Source organism: Panicum virgatum, chromosome 6K (assembly GCF_016808335.1).
Source record: "Panicum virgatum strain AP13 chromosome 6K, P.virgatum_v5, whole genome shotgun sequence".
Classification (NCBI taxonomy): domain Eukaryota; kingdom Viridiplantae; phylum Streptophyta; class Magnoliopsida; order Poales; family Poaceae; genus Panicum; species Panicum virgatum.
Window position 1 is genome coordinate 44,501,447 of NC_053141.1, and position 24,693 is coordinate 44,526,139.

Genomic DNA, 24,693 nt, shown 5'->3' on the forward strand with positions numbered 1-24,693 from the left:
ACAAGGGGACCAAGTAGCTCCGGAGTTCACTTGGGAGTTGAGGCGGTTTTGAGCCTGCAATGCTGGACCAGAGTAGCAGTAACAGCAACGCCGCGCTCTGAATTACAGGGCCAGCTCGTATGGCTGTTTCGAGATAAAGACGATCACTTTTACCTGCTGAAAAACAAGAGTTCAATTTTCTTTCCCTGAATCGGCAAAAGCTTGGGACGGAGTAACTGAACGCCAGGCACCCAGGCCTTTGCACTTTCTCTTCGCATGCATGGGTCGGCACATGCACATCTGACTCTGACCAAATGAACGAAACTAACGGCAGTGAGAATCAAGCAGCTAGTCCTAGTCTATGTCCGTCTGGTATCTTTTCCAATCGCCAGGTGACTTTAGAGCCCCAGCTTTGCATATTCTTTTAAACCCAAGCTGTATGCAAATGCAACGATAGAGAGAAACTGAGCCACAACGTACCGTGCTGCAGTTCAGAAAATGCTCTCATCTTACGAACTGGTGGCGAAGGCAATCAGAAAGTTCTTGCCCCTAAGCAAGTGCGTGATTCAGTCATTCAGTTATATAGAAACAAGAAGAAACTTATGGTGTAACACTGCCTTACGGTCATGGCACCACGGATTTCAGTACCAACCGACTTTGACAGTAGAAATACAGATGTAATTTGACAAATAGTGCAGAATATACGATACAGCAATGTAGGTACTTCCAACAGGTTGGAAAGTTCAGACAGCACATGGAGTCAAAACTATATAGCTTAGTATGTCATAGTAGCATAGCAAAAGTTAAAATATTTTTGAAGCTTCAAGCATAGCCCATCTTTGAAGCTTCAAAGACCAATAGAGCAGAGAATCCAAAATAAAATCATGCTACTACTTATGCATAATCTCAGTATCTTTGCACCAGATCTGTCTGACAATATCCTTCACCTTGCCACACAAAATCAGAATCATTTGGATTCGGAAGGAAAATAGTCCAAACAGCCAGGATTGCAGAATCCGGTTTCGAAGTTCCAATATGCTTCACAATCCATGAGATCCCAGCCACCAAAATATCCTAATACCATACTGAGTTATGCTGCTTCACAATCCATGAGATACTAGTCACCAAAATATTCAAATGTACCATACTGAGTTATGCTTGAATGCCTGAACTATATACATGGAGATAGATCTGTTGCAAATTCATGCCCCAACCCTCTCTCGCAGGTCAGCAATAATCGATGGGAATTTATGACCCAGCTGCAGAAAACTGTCAGTTAAAACAGCCTTTTTGAAATTTTTCTCAGCTGCAAAGAAGTCAATGCACTTGCTCTTCAACTCCGAGCAGCTGTACATCTCAGCACAAGCTAAGGTAGCAGCAACGGTATCGACAGACACCTTGTCCCACAGTCTCTGTGCACACATGAGTTTCAGCCGGTCCAATGCATACCGGTCAGCCGCGGCTAGTAGATGCTGCATCATCTCGAAGGGAGAGCTCCCGAGCTCATCATCTCCAGGCAACGTGTCAGTGTACATGAACCGAAGCATGATTCTGAAAACTGCTGGGGCGATGTCATGTAGGGTGATGGCTGGCATTGTAGCCTCAGCCATGGATCCGAGGAGCTCAACATTGAAGACTGGTGAACGTGCAGCAAGCACCGCTCGATGTGCGTCGAATGTCTCACCATCAACGTTGAATGACACATCCGTCCCATCCGTGCTATCCAGCAGCCTCTCAAGATGTTCTCCAAGGTCTGAAGGCGGCACGGGAATAGAGTTCCCACCTACCACCATGATGGCGCATACAAACGTGATGTATCCCTCTGTTACATGATAATTCTCTACTTCAAATCGCGAACAGAACTGATGCCAACCTTGTTCGTCTAGTTCTTCTTCCTCTTCATTGAATACATAAGCTAGAGTCTTTTTTGGTGAGGTGTAATTCTCTCTGCCGTTTCCTTTCAACCAGGCCCCGAAGATGGCCTCAACACTTGAGGATTTGTTAAGAAGCTCAAGGAATAAAGAGACATGTCCGCCCATGTCTCGCTCCCTGACCCCAGAAGGGTAGCAGTTCATTCTCCACATGTGCCCACCGGCATAGATGATTTCAGAGTGGACTGCCTCACCAATATTAAGGTGCTTGCTGTGCTGATAGTCCACTTTGAACTCGACTAATGTGGAACCCAACGCAGTGGCCTGCACCTTTAGCCCCATCAGATGTCTCCCCTTGCTAACTGAATAATCTGCATGTAATTTAGCAATCAGTAATAGCATATGACATTTCCTAAAAACTTGTTGACGTTGACGCTAACGAATTATAATAAATAACTAACTTGGATCACTGAATAATTAGCAAGCAATTAGCTACCACAGATTATTTTGGAATAATAAATAAATAATGACAGGGAGCTCTAGTGTTCAGTTCAGAATGAGTTGGACAACCGATTGGGCAAGGTGATTGGCGGCACCATCAACTAATCGAGCAAGCGATCGGTTCCCTAGACATCACAAATTTAGCATGTCCTAAAACTTGCTGATGAGCTTCTGGATTTGGCTCGCTTGCCAGCAGTTCCTAACACGCAAGCTAAATCAATTCCTTATGCTGCAACAACAACCGCAGAAGATCAGAGCGCAAGATTGATCCTCACCGTCGTCGATCTGTCGGAGGTGGTGGAGAAAGCGTACGATGGGCCGATACCTCCGCGCGAATTCGTTGCGCGTGCTTGCCTCCGGTGGGTGACCGCCTCCTCGCCGCTCCCTAGGGTTCGTTTCGCGCGGGTGCGGCGGCAACTAGCAGCAACAAGAGGACTTTTTTTTTTTTTGAGGAAGAGCAGGAGGAGGACTTGAGTCCTTGGACTCTTGAGCAAACTGAAAAACCCCAACCCCTCTCTGGCGAGGCCCAGAGTGTCTCTCCCTCATGCCCAGCCCACGAGACGAGGTACGATTTGGGCCTGGGCTGCCCTCTATTTTCTCTCGAATCTTTTTTATAGTATTTTCTCTCGAATCTCGATTGTGTGAAATGAGCATGAGAACATATTTTGATATATTTGAATATTTACCAACAGCAAATGGGAGAGGAGCTCTGCCATAAAATACTGTAGGTCCGAAACTGAATCAAACAACACAGAAACCAAAAATTATTACTGATGAAAGCAATCGATGCCGCTCTCCTGAAGACGAATTAAACAGTAGAAGCTCAGATGAAACGGTGTACAATACAATATCTCACTAATTATTAGGAAGTTTGCAGTAGCATATAAAATTAGAACTAGTAAACAGCACAATATCCTCCAACCTTGCCTCACTAATTATCTGTAGCACTCGGCGACAACAAAGGTAAATACTACAAGAAGACAATTTTAAAAGCTTGGGGATTATACATAAAAACATCTGAACACCATGCCCAGCCATGCTTGTTAGACGCCTGAACTGTACACATGGAGATTCTTCACGAACCACCAATCCTCTCCCGCAGCTCATCAACAATTGAAGGGAACTGCTGCACCAACTGAACGAAACCCTTGGTTAACACGGCTTTCTTGAAATCCCCCCCCCCCCCCGTTGCAAAGAAGCCAATGCACTTGTTCTTCAACTCCGGGCAGCTGTACGTTTCAGCGAAGGCTAAGGTAGAAGCAACCGTATCAGCAGACACAGCTTCCCACAATTTCTGCGCACAGAGAAGCTTCAGCCGCTCCAATGCATACCGGTCAGCCGCAGCTAGCAGATTCTTCATCGTCTCAGATGGCGAGTCCCCAAGCTCGCTGTCCGCAGGCAAGGCATCGGTGTACATGAACCGGAGCATGACCCTGAATGTGGCAGGGGCAATGTCATGGAGGGTGATGTCCGGCATGGTGGCCTCGGCCATAGAGCCGAGGAGCCTGAGCTCGGGCAGCAAGAACTGCTCGGTGGGCACGGAACGTCTCGTTGCCAACGGTGAACGAGACATCCGCCCCGTCCATGGTCTCCAGCATGGCCCCGAAATGCTTCCCCATGTCCGAAGCCGGCACGGGAATGGAGCTTTCACGGGCGACCATGACGGCGCAGACGAAAGTGACGTGCCCCTCCGTCAGGCAGTGTTCCTCCAGATCAGGCTGGGAAACGAACGCGGACCAGCCGGACATGCCGGGCCCTGGGAACAGTTGACGAACACCCGACGTGTCTGCAAGGTACGACGACCACAGATGGCCATCCTTGCCCTTCACGAAGGCCACCAGGCAGATGGCGCTGACGACGCTTGCGGCTTTGCTCAAGAGCTCGAAGAAGATGGAGACGTAGCCCTTGTCTGCCTCCCTGAACCCTTGCGGGAAGTAGTTTACCCTCCACATGTAACCGCCGGCGGGGAAGGCGTCGGAGGAGACGGGCGTGCCGACGGCGAGGTGCTTGGTCTGCTCGTGGTCTACCCTGAACTCATGGAAAGCGGAATCGATGACCCGCCGCTCCAGCCGTGGCGTGCGACTTCGCTTGGCCACTGCATGATCGGCAAGCAAATTGAGTCTCTCTAAGCCAAACAAATTTAATTAGCAGTCAAATTTAACAATAGATCACAAAGAACCCGGCAATTTCGATACTTGCCAATACACATTTGATAGATATATGCATCTAAGAATTCAGTTCTTAATCTAAAAAATCTGAGAATTCAGACCGATTCAAAGCCAATCCCTATGCGGTTGGGCAATAGTAATCGAAATAGATAGGGCCACTCACTGCTTGACACGCCGGAGATGGAAGCGACGCTTGCCCCCTGGTGGTGGAGATCGGAGACGAGATGCGCGCACGCTCTGACCTCTTCTACCAGCACTCGCTTCGCATACAAAGCGGGCCTGCATGTCAGCAACACGTTAATTCAAGAAGGCCTACCGGGCCCTTTGTTTTCAATGCGGAATCTTAAGTCTCGAGCATAAAGACGAGAAATGTCAAAAAAAAAATGCAGGCGCCCTAAAAACAAGAGCATAATGAAGACTGCGACGGTTTCTGCAGATACTAAAGAAAAGAAACGGCACTAGGTACTGAATGAAAGAATAATACCTCCCCCCACCCCCAAAATAATGCTACTTAAGAACGGGTGAAGCACATCATGTACTCAATCCAAGTCGCCGTTAATTTCAGTTACCAAGCGAATTTTAAGAAATGGTGCAGAATTGTGGTAGGATAGTACAAGCAGTTCCAACATGCTTAAGAAGGTCAGAGAGCTCCCGTGGTGTTCAGACTTCAGATTACAAAGTTAGGCAGTTTGCAGTAGCATAGAAAAAGTAAAAATCTGAAAAGGTTGAGCGCAGCCCAGCCTCAGAGGTCCAGACTACAGTTCGGCAGTTCGCAGTGACATGGCCAGAAAGAACAGAGAAACGAAAACACAACGAGGCTACCAAGTGAGCAAAATATCAATAGCATTCTGCCCGATCTGTGACAGACTAGCAATATCCTCCACCTCACCTCCATAGTTATGCACCTGATCTGCATGACAACATCTGCCTTTCTTCGCTTACTGCCATCTGCTAATCCTCCAAGACACCAAGATTATCACCTGGCAGCAACTTAATTAGTTGGATACTACTACAAGGCAATGTCAAAGTATCACTATGCTTGGACACCAAAATATCAACTGATCTGAGATACCAGTACCAAAATATCAGCCATGTTTGGACCTGCACTGCATCATAACCCAACCCTCTCTCGCAGCTCGTCAATGATGGAAGGAAACTTCTGACCCAACTGCACAAAATCCTTTGTTAGCATGGCCTTCTTGAAATTCCCCTCCATCGCGAAGTCAATGCACTTGTCAACTCTGGACAGTTGTACATTTCAGCACATGTTAAGGTAGCAGCAACTGTATCAACAGACACATTGTCGCCCAATTTCTGCGCACATATAAGCTTCAGCTGGTCCAATTCGTACCGGTCAGCCGCAGCTAGTAGCTGCTGCAACATCTCAGAGGGAGAGTCCCCAAGTTCATCATCTTCAGGCAAGGCATCAGTGTACATAAATTGAAGTATGACTCTGAACGTTGCAGGGGTGATGTCATGTAGGGTAATGGAAGACATTAGCGCTTCGAGCACTGGTGAACGGGCAGCAAGCACCGCTCTGTGTGCATGGAATGTCTCACCGTTGATGACGAACGAAACATCAGTGCTACCAAGCAGGCTGCTGAAATGTTTCTTGATGTTTAAAGGTGGCACAGGAATGGGTCTGTCATGAACAACCATTATAGCACATACAAACGTGATGTATCCCCCTGTCAGGTAATACTTCTCCAGATCAGCCCGTAAAATGAACCTAGGCCAGCCACCTCCACATTTATCACTGACCCCTAGGTCTATGAACGGTACAACATCAGTCCTAACTGCAGAATAGGGACATGGCTGACCATTCTTGTCCATCATGAAGGCCTCACAAATGGCATTAACAGGTCTGGATTTGTGCACCCATGAGGATAGTAGTGTACTGTGACACCTCAGGTGTCTACTATAATAGAACAGAGGATAATGTGTGCATTTTATGTGTTTATCCTTATTTGGTAGTTAAAAAAATTTCAAAGCAAATTAGGGGCATATGTGTAATTATGAGAAATTACTAGCCCCTTTTTGCAAAAAGTTTTGGCTTAGAGAGCAAATTCAACTTTTTGAAGGGCCTTCTTGCAAATATGCTAGTAATCATTACTTTGGCAGCTTTATTGCAAATAAGTCCCAAATTTGTTGAATTTTGCAATCAAAAAGTGTTTTCTTTTATTAATTCAAGTTCTTTCAAACTTTTTAAAATATTTCAAAATTTGCAAAACATGAAAGTTGTAGATCATGAAAAACTGAACAACTTTCATTTTGGGTACTTTTTCATTTGAGCCCTAGATCAGTGGGAAATTTTAGTTTATAGTTAGACCCCTGAACTTTTCACAATTTGCAAAATGGTCCCCAATCCCCTTCTTCCTCCTCCAGCTTCACCGGAGCTCTGCTCCCGCCGCCGCCGTCGTTTTCCTGCTGCGGGAAGCCGCCCCCGCTCCTGTTTGGCACCTCCACCGCCTCCATGTGTCGCGCATTACCCTCTGTCGCCGCACCGCCGCCTCCGCTGGCTCCCAGCATGTGCGCCACGCCGCTCCCCCACGCCGCCTCGCCGGCCCGCCGTGGTTCTACCTCGCCGCCGCCGGATTCAACCCCTTGATGCACCTATCTTTTCCAGAACGCTCTCTCATGCTCATCTCCTCCCCTTCGGGCTATAAATAGCCCGTCCATCTCCAACTCCGGCATCCCTCACCGGCGCTCCCTATCTTTTACTCTGACGAGCCCCACCGCCGTGGATCCGCCGCTTTGGACCCGCTCCACTCATCCCAACCCCCTAGCAAGCTTTACCTTGAACCTGTGAAACCCATCCACACCCTCTCGCCGCTCTTTCCGCACCAGAACCCGCCGCCGACGAGTGCCATCGCCGCCGCCCTCTGCTTTGCCGCCGACGAGTCGTTCACGACCACCCCAGACCACCCCGACCCCTCCACCAGGTCTTTGAGCCACTAGTGCTCCCTCACCACTCACCCCTCGCCGCCGGCGACCCACGCCGCCGGAATCGGCCGGCCATCCCCTCCCCTACCGCCGGCCATGGGTCAAGGACCCAATTGCTTTAATCCTTTTCTTCCTAGGGTCTTTTCTGTAAAACTGTTTAACCCTTTTATATTTTAAACAGTGAACTTACAAAATTCGTAGTAATTAGTTGAAAAATCAGAAAAATGTGAAATTAATTTTGTTGTGTTCCTTGTTTTCAGCTCTATAGTTTTATGCTATGACTTTGAGTTGTTCTCTTGTATAGCTAATTCAAAAAAATAGGATTCTTTTAATGCCCTTTTTACTTATATCCTATGTTCCAAAATTATTTTCCTTGTGATCTTTGAGCCATGTGCTATATATAGTACATCTAGCTCCTTATAAACTTTTGTAAAACCTTTACCAAGCCCTAGCTTATACTTTTAAAAATTTTCTTTTAATGTTTTACTTATGTTCTTTAGGTTTTCTTTTAAAAATTCTTTTTGTTATTGTTGTGTGGAAATAAAAACCCATTTTCCATGCTAATTTATGGAATTTATTTGCTCACTTTTACTCTATAAACAATTGCCCAGTAAAGTATAACTTTTATGTTTAATCTTAAATGTTTACTTTATTGAATTTTAATTTTATAGTGAAGGAAAGCTATACTCAAGCACTTCACTAATTCCTAATTATTGCATTACATATAGAAACAATGTCATTAGCCGACGGAACGTACGAGCTCATCCAGAATCCTGACAGGAATTTCTCTGAAGCTCAAGTTAACGCTGTTAACATAACTGAAGCTCCGAACCCCGATTCGGAAGAACCCCAGTCTACTGACCCCATAGACACCTCGACAGGCAAGCCCCGGAGCATCATCATATTATTTCAAATTATGCAACTTATCGTTATTATTTACTTGTGCATTTAAGTTTTTGGAGTTGATTGAAAACCTAGATGCATAAACCTAAATACCTATTGATTAAACACTAGAACTAAGTCCGAATAGATGCTTTGCTAATAGGACCGGTAAAAACTGTCACTCGCGAGCTTTATAGGAGTTGATTGTTTACTTTTTTGCAATCATTATAAGGATCATAGACGGATTTGTTGAAGTCCGTCTATGTTGATGAACTTGATAAGGTCGCAGTGTGTGGTAGCGGTGGTTAAGCATTTGAAAGTACTAGCCACATGCCGTAAATATAGTACGCGGCAAGCCTAGTAGCTGATCGGCCCGGCAAATGGACATACACCCCCACTCTCTCGTAGAGATAGGAAGTTATATTATGTTGCGCAACAACTACAGGTGCAGAGAAGAGCGGTTCTCTGTAGTCGGGGAGAGTGGCCTTGATCCATGAACCCGAATGAGAAGTAAACGGTTGCTTGGGAGTGACTCGTCAGTGCTCCAAGCGTGTGTGTTAGGTTCATCCTTGCAAGGTTAGAAATTCGATTCATAATCGTCCGTTTCTCGCGGATATTGAGACTGCTTGACCCCTTTGCCACATAGAGTAAGAAGTGGAACATTTATGATACTAAATTCTGTTGAATGCAAATAATTTCTCTACCATGCTTGTATAGATCTACTTAACTAGAATGGTTAATTCACCTAGAATCTGGAAGCTAAAACTTGAAATTAAAGATCTACTATTTGTTGCTTTTCAACAAAAGAAACCACAGAGCCTTTAAAAGCTTTGCATGTCTAGCTAAAGGGCTATGTTATACCCTTAGACAGGTCAATCTTGCTAAGTATTAGTATACTCAGACTTATTTTTGACAATATTTTTTAGGAATGTCTTCTGATGAACCCAACACTAGTATGACTTGGCTTAGTGCTATACCTGCTGGTTGGTCTATGGAATGGGAACCATCTACCAACTATGGTTTGGATGAATGATGTCATGATCGGGCTTATCATGATGTCACCCCTACGACGTTTGTATATAGTCGTGTTTTACTTTTCTGCTGCAGAACTTCTGAAGTAAGAAGAGCTTACTTTTATCTCGGTTTCTTCCTTTGAATAAACTTGTATAGGCTAGAACTTTAGCTTTCCAGCCTCAAAAACTTTGATGTAAATTATACCTCTTATCTATGTGATGTAAAATATTGTGAAATATTGTATCTCTAACTCGTCTTCGTGCGGGATGTATACTTGTGGTTACGATCGGATATTCAGTGGTTTCATCGGGATTTACCCGACAGACCAAGGATTATGCCGGTAAAGGCGTGTTGCGATGTTCAATGCACTCTAACTGGTGTAATTCAAAGTGGTTCTGCCCACATGTACCCTCCACATATAACTGTCTGCGGAGAAGGCATCAGAGTAGATGGCCTTGCCAATGCCAAGGTGCTTGGATTGCTTGTAGTCTACTCTGGATTCATGGAAAGCTGAATCAATGGTCCGCCCCTCCAGCCTAGACCATAGGGGTTGCTCACTCACTGCATAAAATTGGCAACCAAATTGAGTCTCAACCAAAAAACAACGGTAATCATTTTTAACAATGAAACATCACAAAATCAGTGTCAGTTTGCATTGGAGGTGGGCCTGTGTCCTGAGCAGTGCGATTGGTTAACACAAATGACACCAAACATAATACTATGAAGCAGATATCCTTCTTTCCCGTCCATCCGTATTATTCCTCTTCCTCTAGACTTCCATTTCCCCACTAGCTTCCTTTTTGATGAACCTCTAATCTTCATCCTTTGATTTCCACGGTTTGCTGCTTATCATATTGCACTCAGAACTCAACTATATCTATGCTGTTCTTATTGGGATTAACAATGCAGGTTTTTAACAGTTGACAGTTTCTAAAAGCAATGTGCATATGTTATCCCCTGATTTAGGTCCTAAGGGTATCTATCATCATCTCAGTTAACTATATCTAGTTTATAGTATACCCTTTATAGGTGCTAAGGTGATTTAAAATAATTAATTTTTACTGAAATATAGTTAACATCATTAGCAAAACTTAGCATTAACGCGCTCTAGCTTAGCATCATGTCTACAACCGTCAGCACTGATGCTAACCCATTTCTCTCTCCCAAGAATTCTCCTTAGCATCAATGGATGTGTGTGCTCTAACCCGTACACTTTCTAATACACGTTATGTCAATGTAGCACCAATTCAGATTGGAAACAAAAAGAATACATCTATATCAGAAAGGAGCGTACCAAAATGTTTTCCGACGTCCAAAGCTGGCACAGGAACAGAGCTGTCACGATCACGAACAACCATGATGGCACATACAAAAGTGACGAGACCATCTATTAGGTAATATTTCTCCAGAGTAGCCCGTGAAACCCATTGACCCCAGCCGCCCAAGTCAAAATTGTCCCCTTGGAACAGTTCAACACCTCTCCTGTCTTGACACGGACCATGGGTGACCGTCCTTGACAGTTATGAAGGCCTCTGTGATAACATTGACATCTGCTTTGCTCATCAACTCAAATATGGGAGAGATGGAATCCTTGCATTCCTCACTGAACCCATGTGGATAGAAGTGTACTCTCCAGATGTACCCGCCAACAGAAAATGCATCGGAGGTGACCGCCCTGCCAGTAGCAAAATGCTTGGTTTGCTCGTAGTCTACTCTGAATTCCTGGAAGGCGGAATCAATGGTCCGCCGCTCCAGCCTTGCACTGCGACATCGCTTGCCCACTGCATAATTGGCAAGTAAACGATCTCAACCAAACAAATTAGCAGCCAAATTTAACCATAAATTATCAAAGAAAGTGTGCTGTTTCCATTATACACCTATATTATACACCTATTTTCTAATGGACATTTGAACCATTTGAGACCAATACAAAGACTAGATAAGTTCCTAAGCAGTTGAGCTACAGTAATCCGAAGGAAAGAGGGGCACACACTGCCTAACACCAGAGACTGAACTGGAGCCTGCCCGTGGTGGCACCAGAGATGAGGTCCGCCGGTGGCTCCTCTGCCCCCGCTCCCGGCTTAGGTCCTCCGGTCGCGCGCCCGCAGCTTGCTCCGACCTCCGCCCTCGACACCTCCGCTCGCACCGGAGAGGGAGACCTCGCTCCTGGACTAGGTCGCGGCAGCCAATGCTGCGACGGGACGAGGGTTCCTCCTCGTTTCCGCCGCACGCATTGCCTTCCCCGACCGCCGCCTCTTCCGCCGGCCCTCGCGTCGCTCCCCGCACGCTAGGGTTGTCTCGGCGCGGCGCTCGATGGTCGGCCCAAGTATCTGAAGGAGTGATGGTAAAAAAAAAAGGAAACATGGGCCTCGTACTTGGGATAGATTTCATTTAAAAAAAAATCTACTTAATCCCTGAACTATCAGTAGTAGTCTAATTCAGCACCCCAACTTTAAAACCGTCTATTTTACCCATCAAACTATCCAAAACCAATCAAATAACCCCCTCAGGCAGTTTCGGACGGCGATTTTGCTACAATAACATGATTTTATCTTTTTTATTTATTTCCACTAAATCTTAAAAAATCATAGTAAATCAAGAAAAATCATAAAATGAAAAATCTAATTTTGTTGGACTCTACATGAGTAGATCTACACAGTGAGCATATAATATGGTATAGTTTTGTACAAAATTTTTGATGTAGCTTTAGATCTATACTTTTCTATAATTAATTGGAATAATGCATATGTGCAGCTTCTATGGTCCAATTGGGGTAAAATTTTTATGGTAGAAAAATAATTGTATGCTTGAACTGTAGTAAAAATTTCATACACATTGGATCAATTATAAATTAGTTATAGATTTAATAGATTTGGAGCATAGATTTAACGAGCATAAAACTAAATAAATCTATAACTAGATTATACATGGTCCAATGAGTATGAAATTTTTATTACAGTTCAAGCATAAAATATTTTTTTACCATAAAAATTTCACCCCAATTGAACCATAGAAGCTGCACATATGAATTATTCTAATTAATTATAGAAAAATATATATCTAAAGTTACATCAAAAATTTTGTACAAAACTATAACATATTATATTCTCACTGTGTAGATCTACTCATGTAGAGTCCAACAAAATTAGATTTTTCATTTTATGATCTTTCTGTGATTTACTATGATTTTTCAAAGATTTAGTGGAAATAAATAAAAAAAGATAAAGATAAAATCGTGTTACTATAGCAAAACCGCCGTCCGAAACCGCCTGAGGGGGTTATTTGACCGGTTTTGGATAGTGGGGGGTAAAGTAGACGGTTTTAAAATTGGAGGGGGTGAAGTAGACTACCACTGATAGTTCAGGGGGTTAAGTAGACTTTTTTCCTTTCATTTTCAGGGAAATTTAACTTTATACCATTGTAATGATCGCCGCCTCGAGATAGCATCTTTGTTTTTGCAATTACAGAATCAGCATGGGAGAGAAAAAATATTTACATTTTTACCACTCTTGCCTCCTGTGGACGCCAGCGCGTCGGTCTAGCTAGGCTCCACGTCAGCTCCAGCCCCGTGCTTGACCAGAGGCTATTTTGTCCAGCCCGCGCACCCAAACCCGGCCCATTCTCCACTCTCCTCCTTTCCTCTCCTCTGCTCTCCCCCAGCGCCACCGCCGCCGAGGCGACGGCGCCATGTCGTCGTCGTGCGACTGGCCGAGAACAAGTTCGTGGTCGTGTTCGTGGCCGTAGCCAAGGCCCAGCCCGTTGTCCTGGCCAAAGTCGTGGTGGTTCTGCCCCAGCGCAAGCTCCGCATTCTGCTCGTGCCCGAGGACCAGCTTGTGGTTCACCATCGCCGATCACCGCTCTAGCAAACCCACAGCTTCAATTCCTGAAAAGGCATCAACCAAGTCGAATTGAGCCGAATTAGTAACGAAGCACATGCATAGACAGTGAATCCCACGGATTGAAACCAAGAAAAGCTCAAATCGAATAGAGGATGGTCAAAGAACAGAGCAAGAACTCACTGGAAATCGCTCAGCACCGCCCGGCGGGTCCCCGACCTGCGTGCGGACGGCGGTGCCGATGGCCGCAGCGGCCCGAGCGAGCCCCGCGCTGCTGTCGCGCAAGTGGAGCGCGGCGGCCCTGGCGCTAAAGCACTAGCGCATGGAGCTGGTGCTCCGCGGCACCACCGCGGAGGCCACCGCGAGGCAGGACGGGCTCAGCAAACGCGGCGCCGGCCTCCTCCTCCGCGCTGGGAGGGATGGCCGCGGAGCCCCGAGTCGCACCGCGCGCTGGAAGGGCCCTCCCTGCCGCCGCTGCAGCGCGCTGCCATGTCCGACCATCGCCCTCCGCGGCTGGGGATGCTCCGCGATGGCGGATGGCCGGCGCCTTGCTGGCCGCGCTTGGGGGGTGCCTCGCCGGCGAGGATCCAACGGCAGGGGCGCGGCAAGGTAGTCATGGAGCAGAGGAGGGGAGAAAGAGATTGGAATGGGCCGGGTTTGGGCGCGCGGGCTGGACAAAATAGCCTCTGGTCGGCTGGGGGAGGGGGCTGGAGCTGACGTGGAGCCTAGCTGGACCGCCACGCTGGCGTCCACGGGGGCAAGAGTGGTAAAAATATAAACATTTTCTCTCTCTCATGCTGATGCTGTAATTGCAAAAACAAAGATGCTATCTCAGGAGGTGGCGATCGTTATAATGGTATAATGTTAAAATCCTCCATTTTCAGCATCTCCATCTCACTTCCAACTTCTTTCATTATTTAACACTCAATTTATAAGTATTTCAAAATTTGACATCCATACATACGAATTCTTTCATTCAAGCATTTATTCCTTTTAAAAAAAATTATTCTCAGCTCACATGACCAGACAAGTACTCCTATCCGTCAGACAAATATACTGATATTTTATCCTCGTGTCAGCTCACTAGATTTAATGACGATTAAAATCATGCCGGGGAGCCAAATTATGGTCAAGATTCTGCTTATGAGTTAAATTAGTCCAGTATTGAATTATTGATATGAGGGACTGCTTGGTTGGAGGTGAGATGGACATCACATGAATAAATGAGGGGAGTAAAATAGATTTTTTCCCTCGAAAAAAAAACACTTTCTTCTTTTTCGTTCGGGTCGGGATCTGATAAACTAGTAGTATTTCTTTTTGAACGTTATGGTGGTAAATTTACCTTTTGAAGTGCTTGACATGCAATCAGTTAACTAGTCGTACTTTTCATGACTTAATCAATACAAACGTGTTGAAAATGAAACACATGTATGGAATGAAAATTTTTCCCTCGTATTCAAGCATATTATCAGAAAATAGGACAAATTTGCTCCAAAAAGGAATTTCTCTCTCAAGAAAGGGGTGGGGTCGTGGGGAAAAAAAGGACAATCCGGCAAAAGAGGCTTGGCTGCTATTTTGTGTACACACATGTAGCGGCTCTCGATCTACTTCAAGTCAGGATTGGCTCCCAAACTGTTATCAAGAAGAACTGTCACCAATAGAAGTGAACAATGAGAAACATACTCACCATGTAGTGTGCTAGGATTCGGAAATGCTTTAATTTTCAAAGTTATTTCGGAGGTCTTACAAACTTTGGAATGACTTCAGCTTGTTGCACTTTTCTGATCTTCTATATGAATCTGGAAAACACATGGCAATTTTGACCAAAAATATCCTGTGCAGCAAAGTGCACAGTTCCAGTTGAAACCACAACAGGCGCATAGAGTATCCTCATAAGCTTCAAGCATAACCCAGTTTTAGAAAGAACATGGCCAAGGGAACAGAGAACTAAAAGCACAACTATAAACTATAGGAATTTTTCATAATCCATGGTTTTGTACCTGAGTTCTGTGACTATCCTCAGCCTAAACCTCACTTGCCAGTATCGTTTAGCAGCAACTTAGTTCAAATACTTTTAAAAAAGCAAGTTTAAAATTCCAAATGCTCAGGAACTTATCAAACAGTAATCACTATTATAGCATCTAAGCATAGCATGATGCTAAAACTACACTGGATCAATCACTGAACTATTATACACATTGTCCATATGGAGACACTAACTTACTTCACCGATCCAATCATCCCCAATTGCAAAGTAAACATCTCAAAAGTGTTAACCCAATTTCAGGACAGTACAGTGCCAAGAGAACAAAGAAACATAGACACAAACACGCAATTAGGCTACTGATTATGCATAATGTGCTACATTTGCACTGAGCTGTGGAAATAACCTCCACCTTGCATCACATGTATCATTAGCATGCTGCAGCAACTTAAATGAGCAGCGATGATGTCGGCCTCTGTCGCAGCTCAGCAATAATGGATGGGAACTGCTGCACCAACTCCACGAAACCATCAGTTAACACAGCCCTCCTGAAATTTTTCTCCATTGCAAAGAAGTCAATGCACTTGATCCTCAACGATGGCACTGACGTTACCATGTTTGCTCTCTGGCCAAAGGTAGATATAGATAGTATCGCTCCCGTCATAACCCGAACAGCTTATCCTCCACATGTGGTTGCCGGCGGAGAAGGGGTCTGAGTGGATGCCATTCTTAAAAGCAAGGTGCTTGGTTTGCTCGTAATCTAATCTGAATTCGTGGAAACAGAAGTCCATAGGGCGCCCCTCTAGCCCAGCCCAGCCATGTTGCTTGCCCACTGCAGAATTGGCAGCTAAATTAAGTCTCAACATAACAATGGCCAAAAAATCTATCAATCAAACATCACAACATCAGCTATTTCTAATCATTCCACCGTCTAGTAAACATTAGGTAAATGTTGTACAAATTCAGACTGAAAAAAAAACACGTTAACCTGCAGAAGAGGAGCACAAGAGGGGGGGCACTCACTGACGTGTTGGTGTCCGTGGGATTGTTGCCTTCCTGTTCGTGGGGGGCGATCGGAGAAAGAGTCGCGCCGTCGGCCGCTCGTGTTCGCCGCTCCCGACTTGGGTCCTCTGGTTGCACGCACGCCCCCGCCCGCTCCCCCTCCCCCTCACCCTGCCGGAGCGGGATCCCTCCGCGACTCACGGCGAATGCCGCGACGGGCTGATGGTCCCTCCCCGTCCCCGGCTCTCGAGCGCTTTTGCCACCCGGCTCCCGCAGCAAGCCTCCGCCGGACCTCGCGTGTCACGCCGCCCGCTAGGGTTCGTATAACGGCAGCGCGGCCGCCGGCGAAGGGGGGTGGGTGGGGGTTAGGACGCAAAACCCCATGGACCTCGTAGACGGCTGGGCTCGGTTCACACATGGGTTGGGTCTTGAATGGTCTAACTGGGCCGCCAGGTTTCGGCCCAGTGCAAAGGCCCACAGCTGGGCTCTCCGACTCCGAGGTTATTGGACTCCAATTTTGCGGCCGGCTTTATTCATATCCAGTGCACTTTCATGTTTATTCTTTCTTTTTCTATTTGTTTTCAGCAAGATAAAATATGACCGAGTTCTATTCGTATTTCTACTTCTATTCTTATATTTATACACAGTGCGATTTAGATTCTACAACAACTATTATCTCTCTCCAGTAAATTAACCCAAGCTATGTGCGGCAATCGCCAAGGTAACCAACGTGCGCCATGCTGAGTTTAAGGTTGACCGTAACTACAGCAACTTACGGTCGATTTCTTTTTCCTTCCCCATCCCCGCACCTTTCCCCTTCCTCTTCTCTTTTTCCTCTCTCTTCCCTCTCTTCCCAGATCTAGCCGCCCGGCGCTGGCCGTTCGTCTTCCTCCCCATCCCTTCCTCTCCTCCATGGCCGGCCGTCCTCCTCCCCACCGCTTCCCTCTGCCTCCCCCTTCGTCTCTCTCCCTCCCTTCCTCTGCTCCAAGGCCAGCCGTCCTCCTCCCCCTCCCCTTTTTCTCTGCTCCATGGCCGGCGGCGGGGGAGGAGAGGCGGGCGGGGCCCCTCTGCTCCGTGGCCGGCGGCGGGGAGGGGAGGCGCGGCGGGGCCTCTCTGCTCCATGGCCGGCGGCGGGGAGGGGGAGACATAGCGGGCCTCTCTCCGCTCCATGGCCGGCGGCGGGGAGGGGAGGGGTGGCGTGGCGTGGCGGCGGCAGGGACCGGAGGCGCGACGCCGGGCCAGCGGCGTGGAGGGGAGGCGGCGGGGTGGGGAGGAGGCGCCGCCGCCCGCCGCCGCGCCTGATCCAGTTTTTTTTTTGCAAAATTTTTTCAACAATTATTTTTTGAATTCCTTTTGATTTTTTTCGAATGAATATTTTTTAATGATACAAAAAAAAATTCTTGAATTTTTTCTGCTCTCCAATTTTTTTTTCTTTGAAATTTTTTTCTGCTCTCCTTTTTTTTGCTTGAAATTTTTTTTTGTCTCCAAATTTTTCGTCAAAAAATTTTCTCTCTCCAAAATTCCGCCGCCAGTGCTGCCTGGTGGGTGACGGCGCGGCGGACGTCTCCTTCTTGGTCGGCGGCGACAAGTTCCGCGCGCACCGGGCCGTGCTCGCCGGCGGCTCGCCGGTGTTCAAAGACTTGCTCTTCAGCCCAGCTGCTTCCTCCACGGAGGACGGCGTCAGGGTGCGCGGCGTCGAGCCCGAGGCCTTCCGAGTCCTCCTGCGGTTCATGTACGCCAACGACGCGCTGCCCGGAGACGACGAGACCGAGGGCGCGTCGACGGCCGAGACGCTCCGGAACCTGGTCGCGGCGGCGGACATGTACGGCATGGAGAGGCTGAAGCTCGCCTGCGCCCACAAGCTGTGGGAGCACGTGTGTAGCGAAAATGGCCTCTCATGCCATATTTCAATATAATGTTTTGGCGATTGATGACACACACAACACTTGGACTAATATGATTGTTAAAGATGACCATTCTCAGGCTTTTAGGTTCAAGTGATGACAAAGAGAAGATAGGCGTAGCTAGGCCCAAAGGGCCGCCCCTACGGGGTTCCGCGGGCGTGAAGAAGCTTGAGAAGGGAGAAACCGTGACTTGCTTCAAGTGTCACAAAGAAGGCCACAAGTCCTACCAATGCAAGGAGAAAGAGGGCAAAGCAAAGGGCAAAGAAAATAGCAAGCCCAAGAACTTGAACAAGAACAAGAAGGCTAAGGAGATCAAGAAAAACACATCTCCATACTTGAAGGCGTCCTACATGTACACCAAGCCCACCCACAAGAAAAAGCAAAAGAGCAACCACTACATACTTGAAAAGAAGAAGAATGGCAAGGTGGTGGCTCATGTCATGGGGTGGAGAACATATGGATGGAACCAACCTATTTGGGTGCCCAAGGATATTATTCATACCATGGATGGCTCTCAAAAGGTTTGGGTTCCTAAGACTTAGGCACCAAACAAGTGCATCGGGGGATTTGGATGCTTAGCTTACAAGTTAAAAGTGAAGGTCCAAGCCAAAACAAGCTAAGCTCACAACTTGGACATTTGTTGCCCAAGTCCCCCATAAGATAATGGTAGCTAGATTTCAATTCAAGCATCATGTAGCTCCATTGCTTTTGCTAGGATGTTTGCTTGTTTTGCATCTCCTAGTGTTATATATGGTGGGTTGCTTGTGCCATGACTCTAACCCATGAGCAACCTACATGGTTTGATAAGAGTGTAGAAAGCTACACAAGGTTACCTTTCATGGTACACGGACTTCATGAGGTAATGAGCAAGGTAAAAGGATGATCTCAAATTCATTTGATATCCTTCATGCATCATTGTAGCTCAATGCCTCTCTAGGAATGCATGATCTTATCTTTACAATTGGTATTTACTTTTGGTATCTTTTATGCCTTCCTAGAAATATCATATGGTAGGTTGTTTTGGTACTAACTTCTTATCTAGTGCAACCTACATGGGCAAAAACCGTTGCTTCATCATGACACATATTTTCGAAAGAAAATACCAAAGTCTACAATTGGTATCAATCCTATCCTTGGTATTCATTTGGTGTCATGTTTTTCAAGTTATAGAGTTTGATCCCCTTCATGTGAATTACAAGTGCATACATTTGATTAAGTGATTCAAACACTAATTCACACATTTAGGGGGAGCTAACTCTATAGTTTGTGTTTTTGTGACCAACATGCTTTACAAGTGCTATTTGTTGTAGTCACACTCCTTTTTGTCCATATGGTAATACACTCAATCCCTCGATATCAAGATAATACACATTGCAATTAACCTTACATTTGGTATCAATGGATCAAGAAAGATTGGACAAGGGAAGAAGACCAAGCCATAACTCCCAAAAGGTTAAAGAGATAAATGATATAGGGAGGCATGACTAGTCACCTAAAGCTATCTCCATGAATTCAATTTCTTTTGAACACTACCCCTACAAGTCACAATTGGTATTACAATGGATGTCAAGATAGGAGGTGCCACAAGTTTTGAAAAAGGGGGAGCTTGTTCAAACAATGGGAGATATGCCTAATCTAGTTGGTATAACACTCTATCACTAGTGAATTTCTTTTGCTACTAATGATCCTTGTTGCTAGTGGTTATGAAGCTTTTAGGTGTTTGATGACAAAGGGGGAGAAAATGTACCCTAAAAGCAAGCAAGTGATGCCATTAGCAAGGGGGAGGAATGGAAAATGCAATGCAAAAGGATGCATGGTGATAGGGGGAGGTACTTAGTCAATATGGGGAAGAAGTGCAATTTGATGATCCCATGAACTAAGATACAAATTTTTCATTGCTCATATAGTTCAAACCACACACAAGCCTTTGTTCTACAATTCTTTCTACAATTGGTATCAAGGGCTCTTTAAAATGAGCATTGAAATGTCATCCAAGCAAGCTAAGTAGTTTCTAACTTCTCGAATTAGTATCAATTTTATATCCTTGCAATTCATCTTGCTTGCTTTGGTTGTGTTGTCATCAATCACCAAAAAGGGGGAGATTGTAGCGAAAATGGCCTCTCATGCCATATTTCAATATAATGTTTTGGCGATTGATGACACACACAACACTTGGACTAATATGATTGTTAAAGATGACCATTCTCAGGCTTTTAGGTTCAAGTGATGACAAAGAGAAGATAGGCGTAGCTAGTCCCAAAGGGCCGCCCCTACGGGGTTCCGCGGGCGTGAAGAAGCTTGAGAAGGGAGAAACCGTGACTTGCTTCAAGTGTCACAAAGAAGGCCACAAGTCCTACCAATGCAAGGAGAAAGAGGGCAAAGCAAAGGGCAAAGAAAATAGCAAGCCCAAGAACTTGAACAAGAACAAGAAGGCTAAGGAGATCAAGAAAAACACATCTCCATACTTGAAGGCGTTCTACATGTACACCAAGCCCACCCACAAGAAAAAGCAAAAGAGCAACCACTACATACTTGAAAAGAAGAAGAATGGCAAGGTGGTGGCTCATGTCATGGGGTGGAGAACATATGGATGGAACCAACCTATTTGGGTGCCCAAGGATATTATTCATACCATGGATGGCTCTCAAAAGGTTTGGGTTCCTAAGACTTAGGCACCAAACAAGCTCTTCGATTCAGGAGCACCGGAAGAACCGACGCCAGGGCATCGGAGCATCCGGTGGTAGTCGGAAGAACCGACGCCATAATACCTTGGTGCAGAAGGGAATCGAAGCCAAGTCAGCCTATAGGCACCGGTTGAACCGACGGTCCAAAATAGGGCATCGGTGCATTGGGCGTCCTATGTACCAGAGACGATGTCAAGCGCGCAGGAGAAGTTTCTTCAGCACCGGTTCAACCGACGGTGCATCGGAGCATACCGTCGGTGCATTGGCCGTCCTTTATACCAGAGACGATGTCAAGTGCCCAGGAGAAGTTTCTTCAGCACCGGTTCAACCGACGGTGCATCGGTGCATACCACCGGTGTAATGACGTCAGCGTCCAGGAGAAGATTCTTTCAGCACCGGTTGAACCGGTGAGGCATCGGTGCATTGCATCGGTTCAACCGGTGGTCTCTGCGTCTGCTGTCAGGACTTCAACGGCTACTTCATGTTGTGAGTGACCGGATGAACCGACGCAACCCCACCAAGAGGCATCGGTTCTTCCGGTGATACGCAGTTTTTCAGCTGACCGTTGGAGCAACGGCTACAAGACTTGGTGGCCTATATATACGCCTCACCCCGTCCATTTGAAGTGTGCTGGAGTTGCTAGACATCCCATACACACCCAAGAACATCTCCAACCACCATAGAGCTTCATTGTATATCATATAAGCTTAAGCACACTTGTGAGAGTGCTTAGTGCTTGTAATAGGGATTAGTTCTTGCGAGAGCTCCCTTGAGAGAAGTCTTGCTGCGGCAAGCAACTTGTGATCTGTCGTGTGACCCTCCGTCTTGGTGTGGAGTGGCAACGACACTTTGTGCGGGGGAAGAGGAGGCCCCCTCCTTGGTGGAGAAGCTCCGTAGTGGATTTCGGCCGGGTGACCGAGAGAGACGGTGGCGGTGCACGAGACTCGGTGTCTTGTGGGCACTTGCCTTTGCTTGCCGGCATCGCCATTGGTGGCGTAGTGCAAGACGGTGATCGGAAGAGCCTCGGTGTCCCGTGGACGTAGGCGTTTATGCCGAACCACGTTACATGACCGTGTCTACTCGGGAGTTTGCATCCCTCTTGCACTTACCTCTTTACTTACCGCATTACGTTTCCGCACTTACTCTACCTTGCATACCTTTACTTTCCTAGTTAGTTTGATTAGGATTAGCTAGGTTGCAAGTCTTTTTAGGGGTTAGTAGAGAGTAGCATAGATAAACCTTAGTCATAACTAGCATGCGTAGGACGTGTTAGGTTTATCTTATGCAAGTAGTTTGAGCCCTAGGTTAAAAAGCGATTAGCGACCCTATTCACCCCCTCCCCCTCTAGGGTCGGACACCCCGGTGATCCTTACAACGTGTCGGCGAAGACCGTTGCGGCAACCCTGGGCTTCGCCGAGACGCACGGCTGCCCGGAGCTGAAGGACAGGTGCCTGGACTTCCTCGCGAAGGAGGAGAACCTCCGCAAGGCAGCGTTGAGCGAGGGTTACGTGCAGCTAGTGACGAGTTTCCCGTCGATACTCGAGGAGCTAAGATCACGGCTCTGCCCACGGCTTGAGAGTTCAGACTTTGAAGATTTTTGCTCCCTTTTTTAGGCAGTGATCTCTCACCTTTTTTTTAGTATAGCACGTGGCAGGCGGCATTGCTTGCTTTGCTCACTGAATAATTGGCAAGTAAATTTAACACCAATGCAAGCTTTATCTGGAAACAAACAGTTGCTAACACTCATACTTGTTTTTTTTTTGAAATTAACATTCATACTTGTTGATATATGCTCTTTGTGTGTTAGCAATTTAGGAGTAGCACAATGATTGGGAAAAAACACTTAACTGAAGATTTATTGTTATTAGTGGAGTTCGGCTTCTAGTCTGTGCATGTAAGCACAAATAGTTGGTGTAACTCTGATTCGCATCAGGATTCAGGACTTGTCCCCAAATCGCCAAGATCAAGAACCACCCAAGAGAATTGGACAGTGAATACGACGTACAAATAGGGAGAAAATGAGAAACAATATAACGTGCCAAGATTCAGAAATAGCTTTCACCCTATACAAACTTTGGAGGTCTAGATTGACTTTTTTTAGTTACCTGTCTGTTTTAGGAAACGGAATAAATTCCATCCTCAGCGCCAGCAGACAGCACAAAAGTAAAGTTTTACAATATTTTCAGCATTGAAGCTGAGCAAAATAATAGGTACGCAACCGAAAGGAAGAAATTAAAAGGCATAGTCGCCATCCATTATTGGCAAGTTACGATGTTCTTAGCCTGCTACTTACTTTTCTGACCCTTCTATTGTACAGAATCATCAACAGAATGCCTGCAAATTTCCTCTAACAGAACTCAAAGCAAAGTGTGCAATTCCAGTTGCTGGAAACCCAAAAGAGTGTTGGCTAAAATCTCACGCACAGTCGCACAGAACGTCACTAAGCTCAGTTAGAAGTTTGCAAAGAATACTAAGAATTGTGATAACGATTTACAAATCCATCCCACATGGTTGGATAGATCAGAAAGCACTCCCTGATCGAGCTAAGAAGTAAACATCCAAGAATAAAGCAGCATCAGGACAGAACTTGGCCAAGAGACAATGGATCAAAGCACAATTAGACTATATATAAATTTGTCTCAATAACCATGCCATCTAGACTGACTGAGTGTTATGAGAACATCATCCACCTCACTTCACTTATCAGTATCACTAGCAGGAACTTAGTTCAATAGTATGAGAAAGTGAGTTCACGACTTCAAATGCTTAAAGTATATTTCAGACTACAGTCACCAAAATAGCTGAACACCATACTAAAGCTACGCTGCTTGATCGCTAAACTACATATATGGTCCATATGGGATGGGATTGTATCATGCCCCAAGCTTCTGTCGCAGTTCAGCAAGAAGGTGTGGGTACTTCACAGCTAATTCAATGTAACCTTTGGTTAAGAAGACACTGTTAGGAATCGAAGTCTGTAGAATCCATTAGATGTTGAGCATACAAGATATACATGGCGCATGGGCCATATGGGCCGTATAAACTAGATAGGCCAAATAACAACTGTAACTGTAGCTCTGTATATATACATCTAACACCCCCTTCAAACTCAAGGTGGATGCAAAGACTCGACATCAGACACATTGAGTTTGCTTAGATGAAAAAGATGTTGATTATGAGTCTGGGCTTTGGTAAAGAAGTCTGCCACTTGAAGTTCAGAGGGGACATATTGGAGATCAATAGTTGATTGCTGACAATGATATCTTGTAAAGGATGCATCAACACCGATGTGTTTAGTTAGCTCATGCTTTACTGGATTATTGGCAATTTGAATAGCACTCATACTGTCGCATCGAAGAGTAGTAGGATTAGAGCAAGGAACCCCAAAATCAGCCAATAACCAACGCAACCAAATAATTTCTGCAGTTGTTGTAGCAAGAGCTCTTAATTCTGCTTCAGCACTTGAGCGTGAAACTGCAGTTTGACGCTTGGACTTCCAAGCAATTGGAGAAGTACCAAGAAAAATGCAATAGCCAGTTATGGAACAACGATCAACACGATCACTTGCCCAAGTAGTATCAGAGTAAGCATGAAGTAGAGGTTGGCTGGATTTACCATAAAACAATCGCTGTGATGAGGTCCCCCGTAGATACCTCAGTACTCGAAGCAAATGCGCATAATGAACAGAGGTGGGCGCACTCACAAATTGGCTCAAAATGTGAACGACATGAGCAATATCCGGTCTGGTTGCAGTAAGATAGACAAGACTACCTACAAGATGACGATACCGAGATGGATCTGTAAGAGGAATACCATCAGTGGGTTGTAGCTGAAGATGTAACTCCATAGGAGTAGCTGCAGTTCGAGTATCAGTGAGACCAGACCGATCAAGTAGATCCTGAATATACTCGTGTTGTGAGAGATA

The 24,693-nt window shown here is 45.9% G+C and overlaps 2 protein-coding genes, 2 long non-coding RNA genes and 2 pseudogenes across 4 annotated transcripts; 1 reads left to right on the top strand and 5 right to left on the bottom strand.

The window, feature by feature from the left end:
• Nucleotides 1-587: 587 nt before the first annotated feature.
• LOC120712907 (BTB/POZ and MATH domain-containing protein 1-like) lies at nucleotides 588-2,806 on the bottom strand. Its single transcript, XM_039998838.1, has 2 exons — nucleotides 2,627-2,806; nucleotides 588-2,221 (listed from the first exon to the last, which is right to left on the bottom strand). Exon 2 carries the CDS (start codon nucleotides 2,190-2,192, stop codon nucleotides 1,182-1,184), a length of 1,011 nt encoding a protein of 336 aa, XP_039854772.1. The 5' UTR covers nucleotides 2,193-2,221; nucleotides 2,627-2,806; the 3' UTR covers nucleotides 588-1,181.
• Nucleotides 2,807-3,426: 620 nt separating this feature from the next.
• LOC120713541 lies at nucleotides 3,427-4,027 on the bottom strand (annotated as a pseudogene).
• Nucleotides 4,028-5,219: 1,192 nt separating this feature from the next.
• Nucleotides 5,220-6,425, bottom strand: LOC120712909 (annotated as a pseudogene).
• Nucleotides 6,426-9,574: 3,149 nt separating this feature from the next.
• LOC120712910 lies at nucleotides 9,575-11,686 on the bottom strand. The gene is made up of 3 exons (XR_005691088.1): nucleotides 11,352-11,686; nucleotides 10,653-11,139; nucleotides 9,575-9,919 (listed from the first exon to the last, which is right to left on the bottom strand). It is a non-coding gene; the product is annotated as an uncharacterized LOC120712910 (long non-coding RNA).
• A 3,678-nt stretch (nucleotides 11,687-15,364) lies between these two features.
• LOC120712911 lies at nucleotides 15,365-16,557 on the bottom strand. Its single transcript, XR_005691089.1, has 2 exons — nucleotides 16,202-16,557; nucleotides 15,365-16,010 (listed from the first exon to the last, which is right to left on the bottom strand). It is a non-coding gene; the product is annotated as an uncharacterized LOC120712911 (long non-coding RNA).
• Nucleotides 16,558-16,596: 39 nt separating this feature from the next.
• On the top strand, nucleotides 16,597-22,381 carry LOC120713542 (BTB/POZ and MATH domain-containing protein 3-like). The gene is made up of 3 exons (XM_039999478.1): nucleotides 16,597-16,680; nucleotides 17,713-18,054; nucleotides 22,157-22,381. The coding sequence occupies exons 1-3, from the start codon at nucleotides 16,597-16,599 to the stop codon at nucleotides 22,379-22,381; spliced, it is 651 nt and encodes a 216-aa protein (XP_039855412.1).
• Nucleotides 22,382-24,693: the final 2,312 nt, after the last annotated feature.

What these genes read in the sequence shown, in the direction of transcription:
- LOC120712907 (XM_039998838.1), bottom strand. Translation starts at nt 2,192, where the DNA reads ATGGGGCTAAAGGTGCAGGCCACTGCGTTGGGTTCCACATTAGTCGAG.
- LOC120713542 (XM_039999478.1), top strand. Translation starts at nt 16,597, where the DNA reads ATGGGTTGGGTCTTGAATGGTCTAACTGGGCCGCCAGGTTTCGGCCCA. An exon ending in CTGGGCTCTCCGACTCCGAG is followed by an intron (nt 16,681 to 17,712) that starts GTTATTGGACTC and finishes TTCCGCCGCCAG; the next exon opens with TGCTGCCTGGTGGGTGACGG. An exon ending in CCCACAAGCTGTGGGAGCAC is followed by an intron (nt 18,055 to 22,156) that starts GTGTGTAGCGAA and finishes GTGTCGGCGAAG; the next exon opens with ACCGTTGCGGCAACCCTGGG.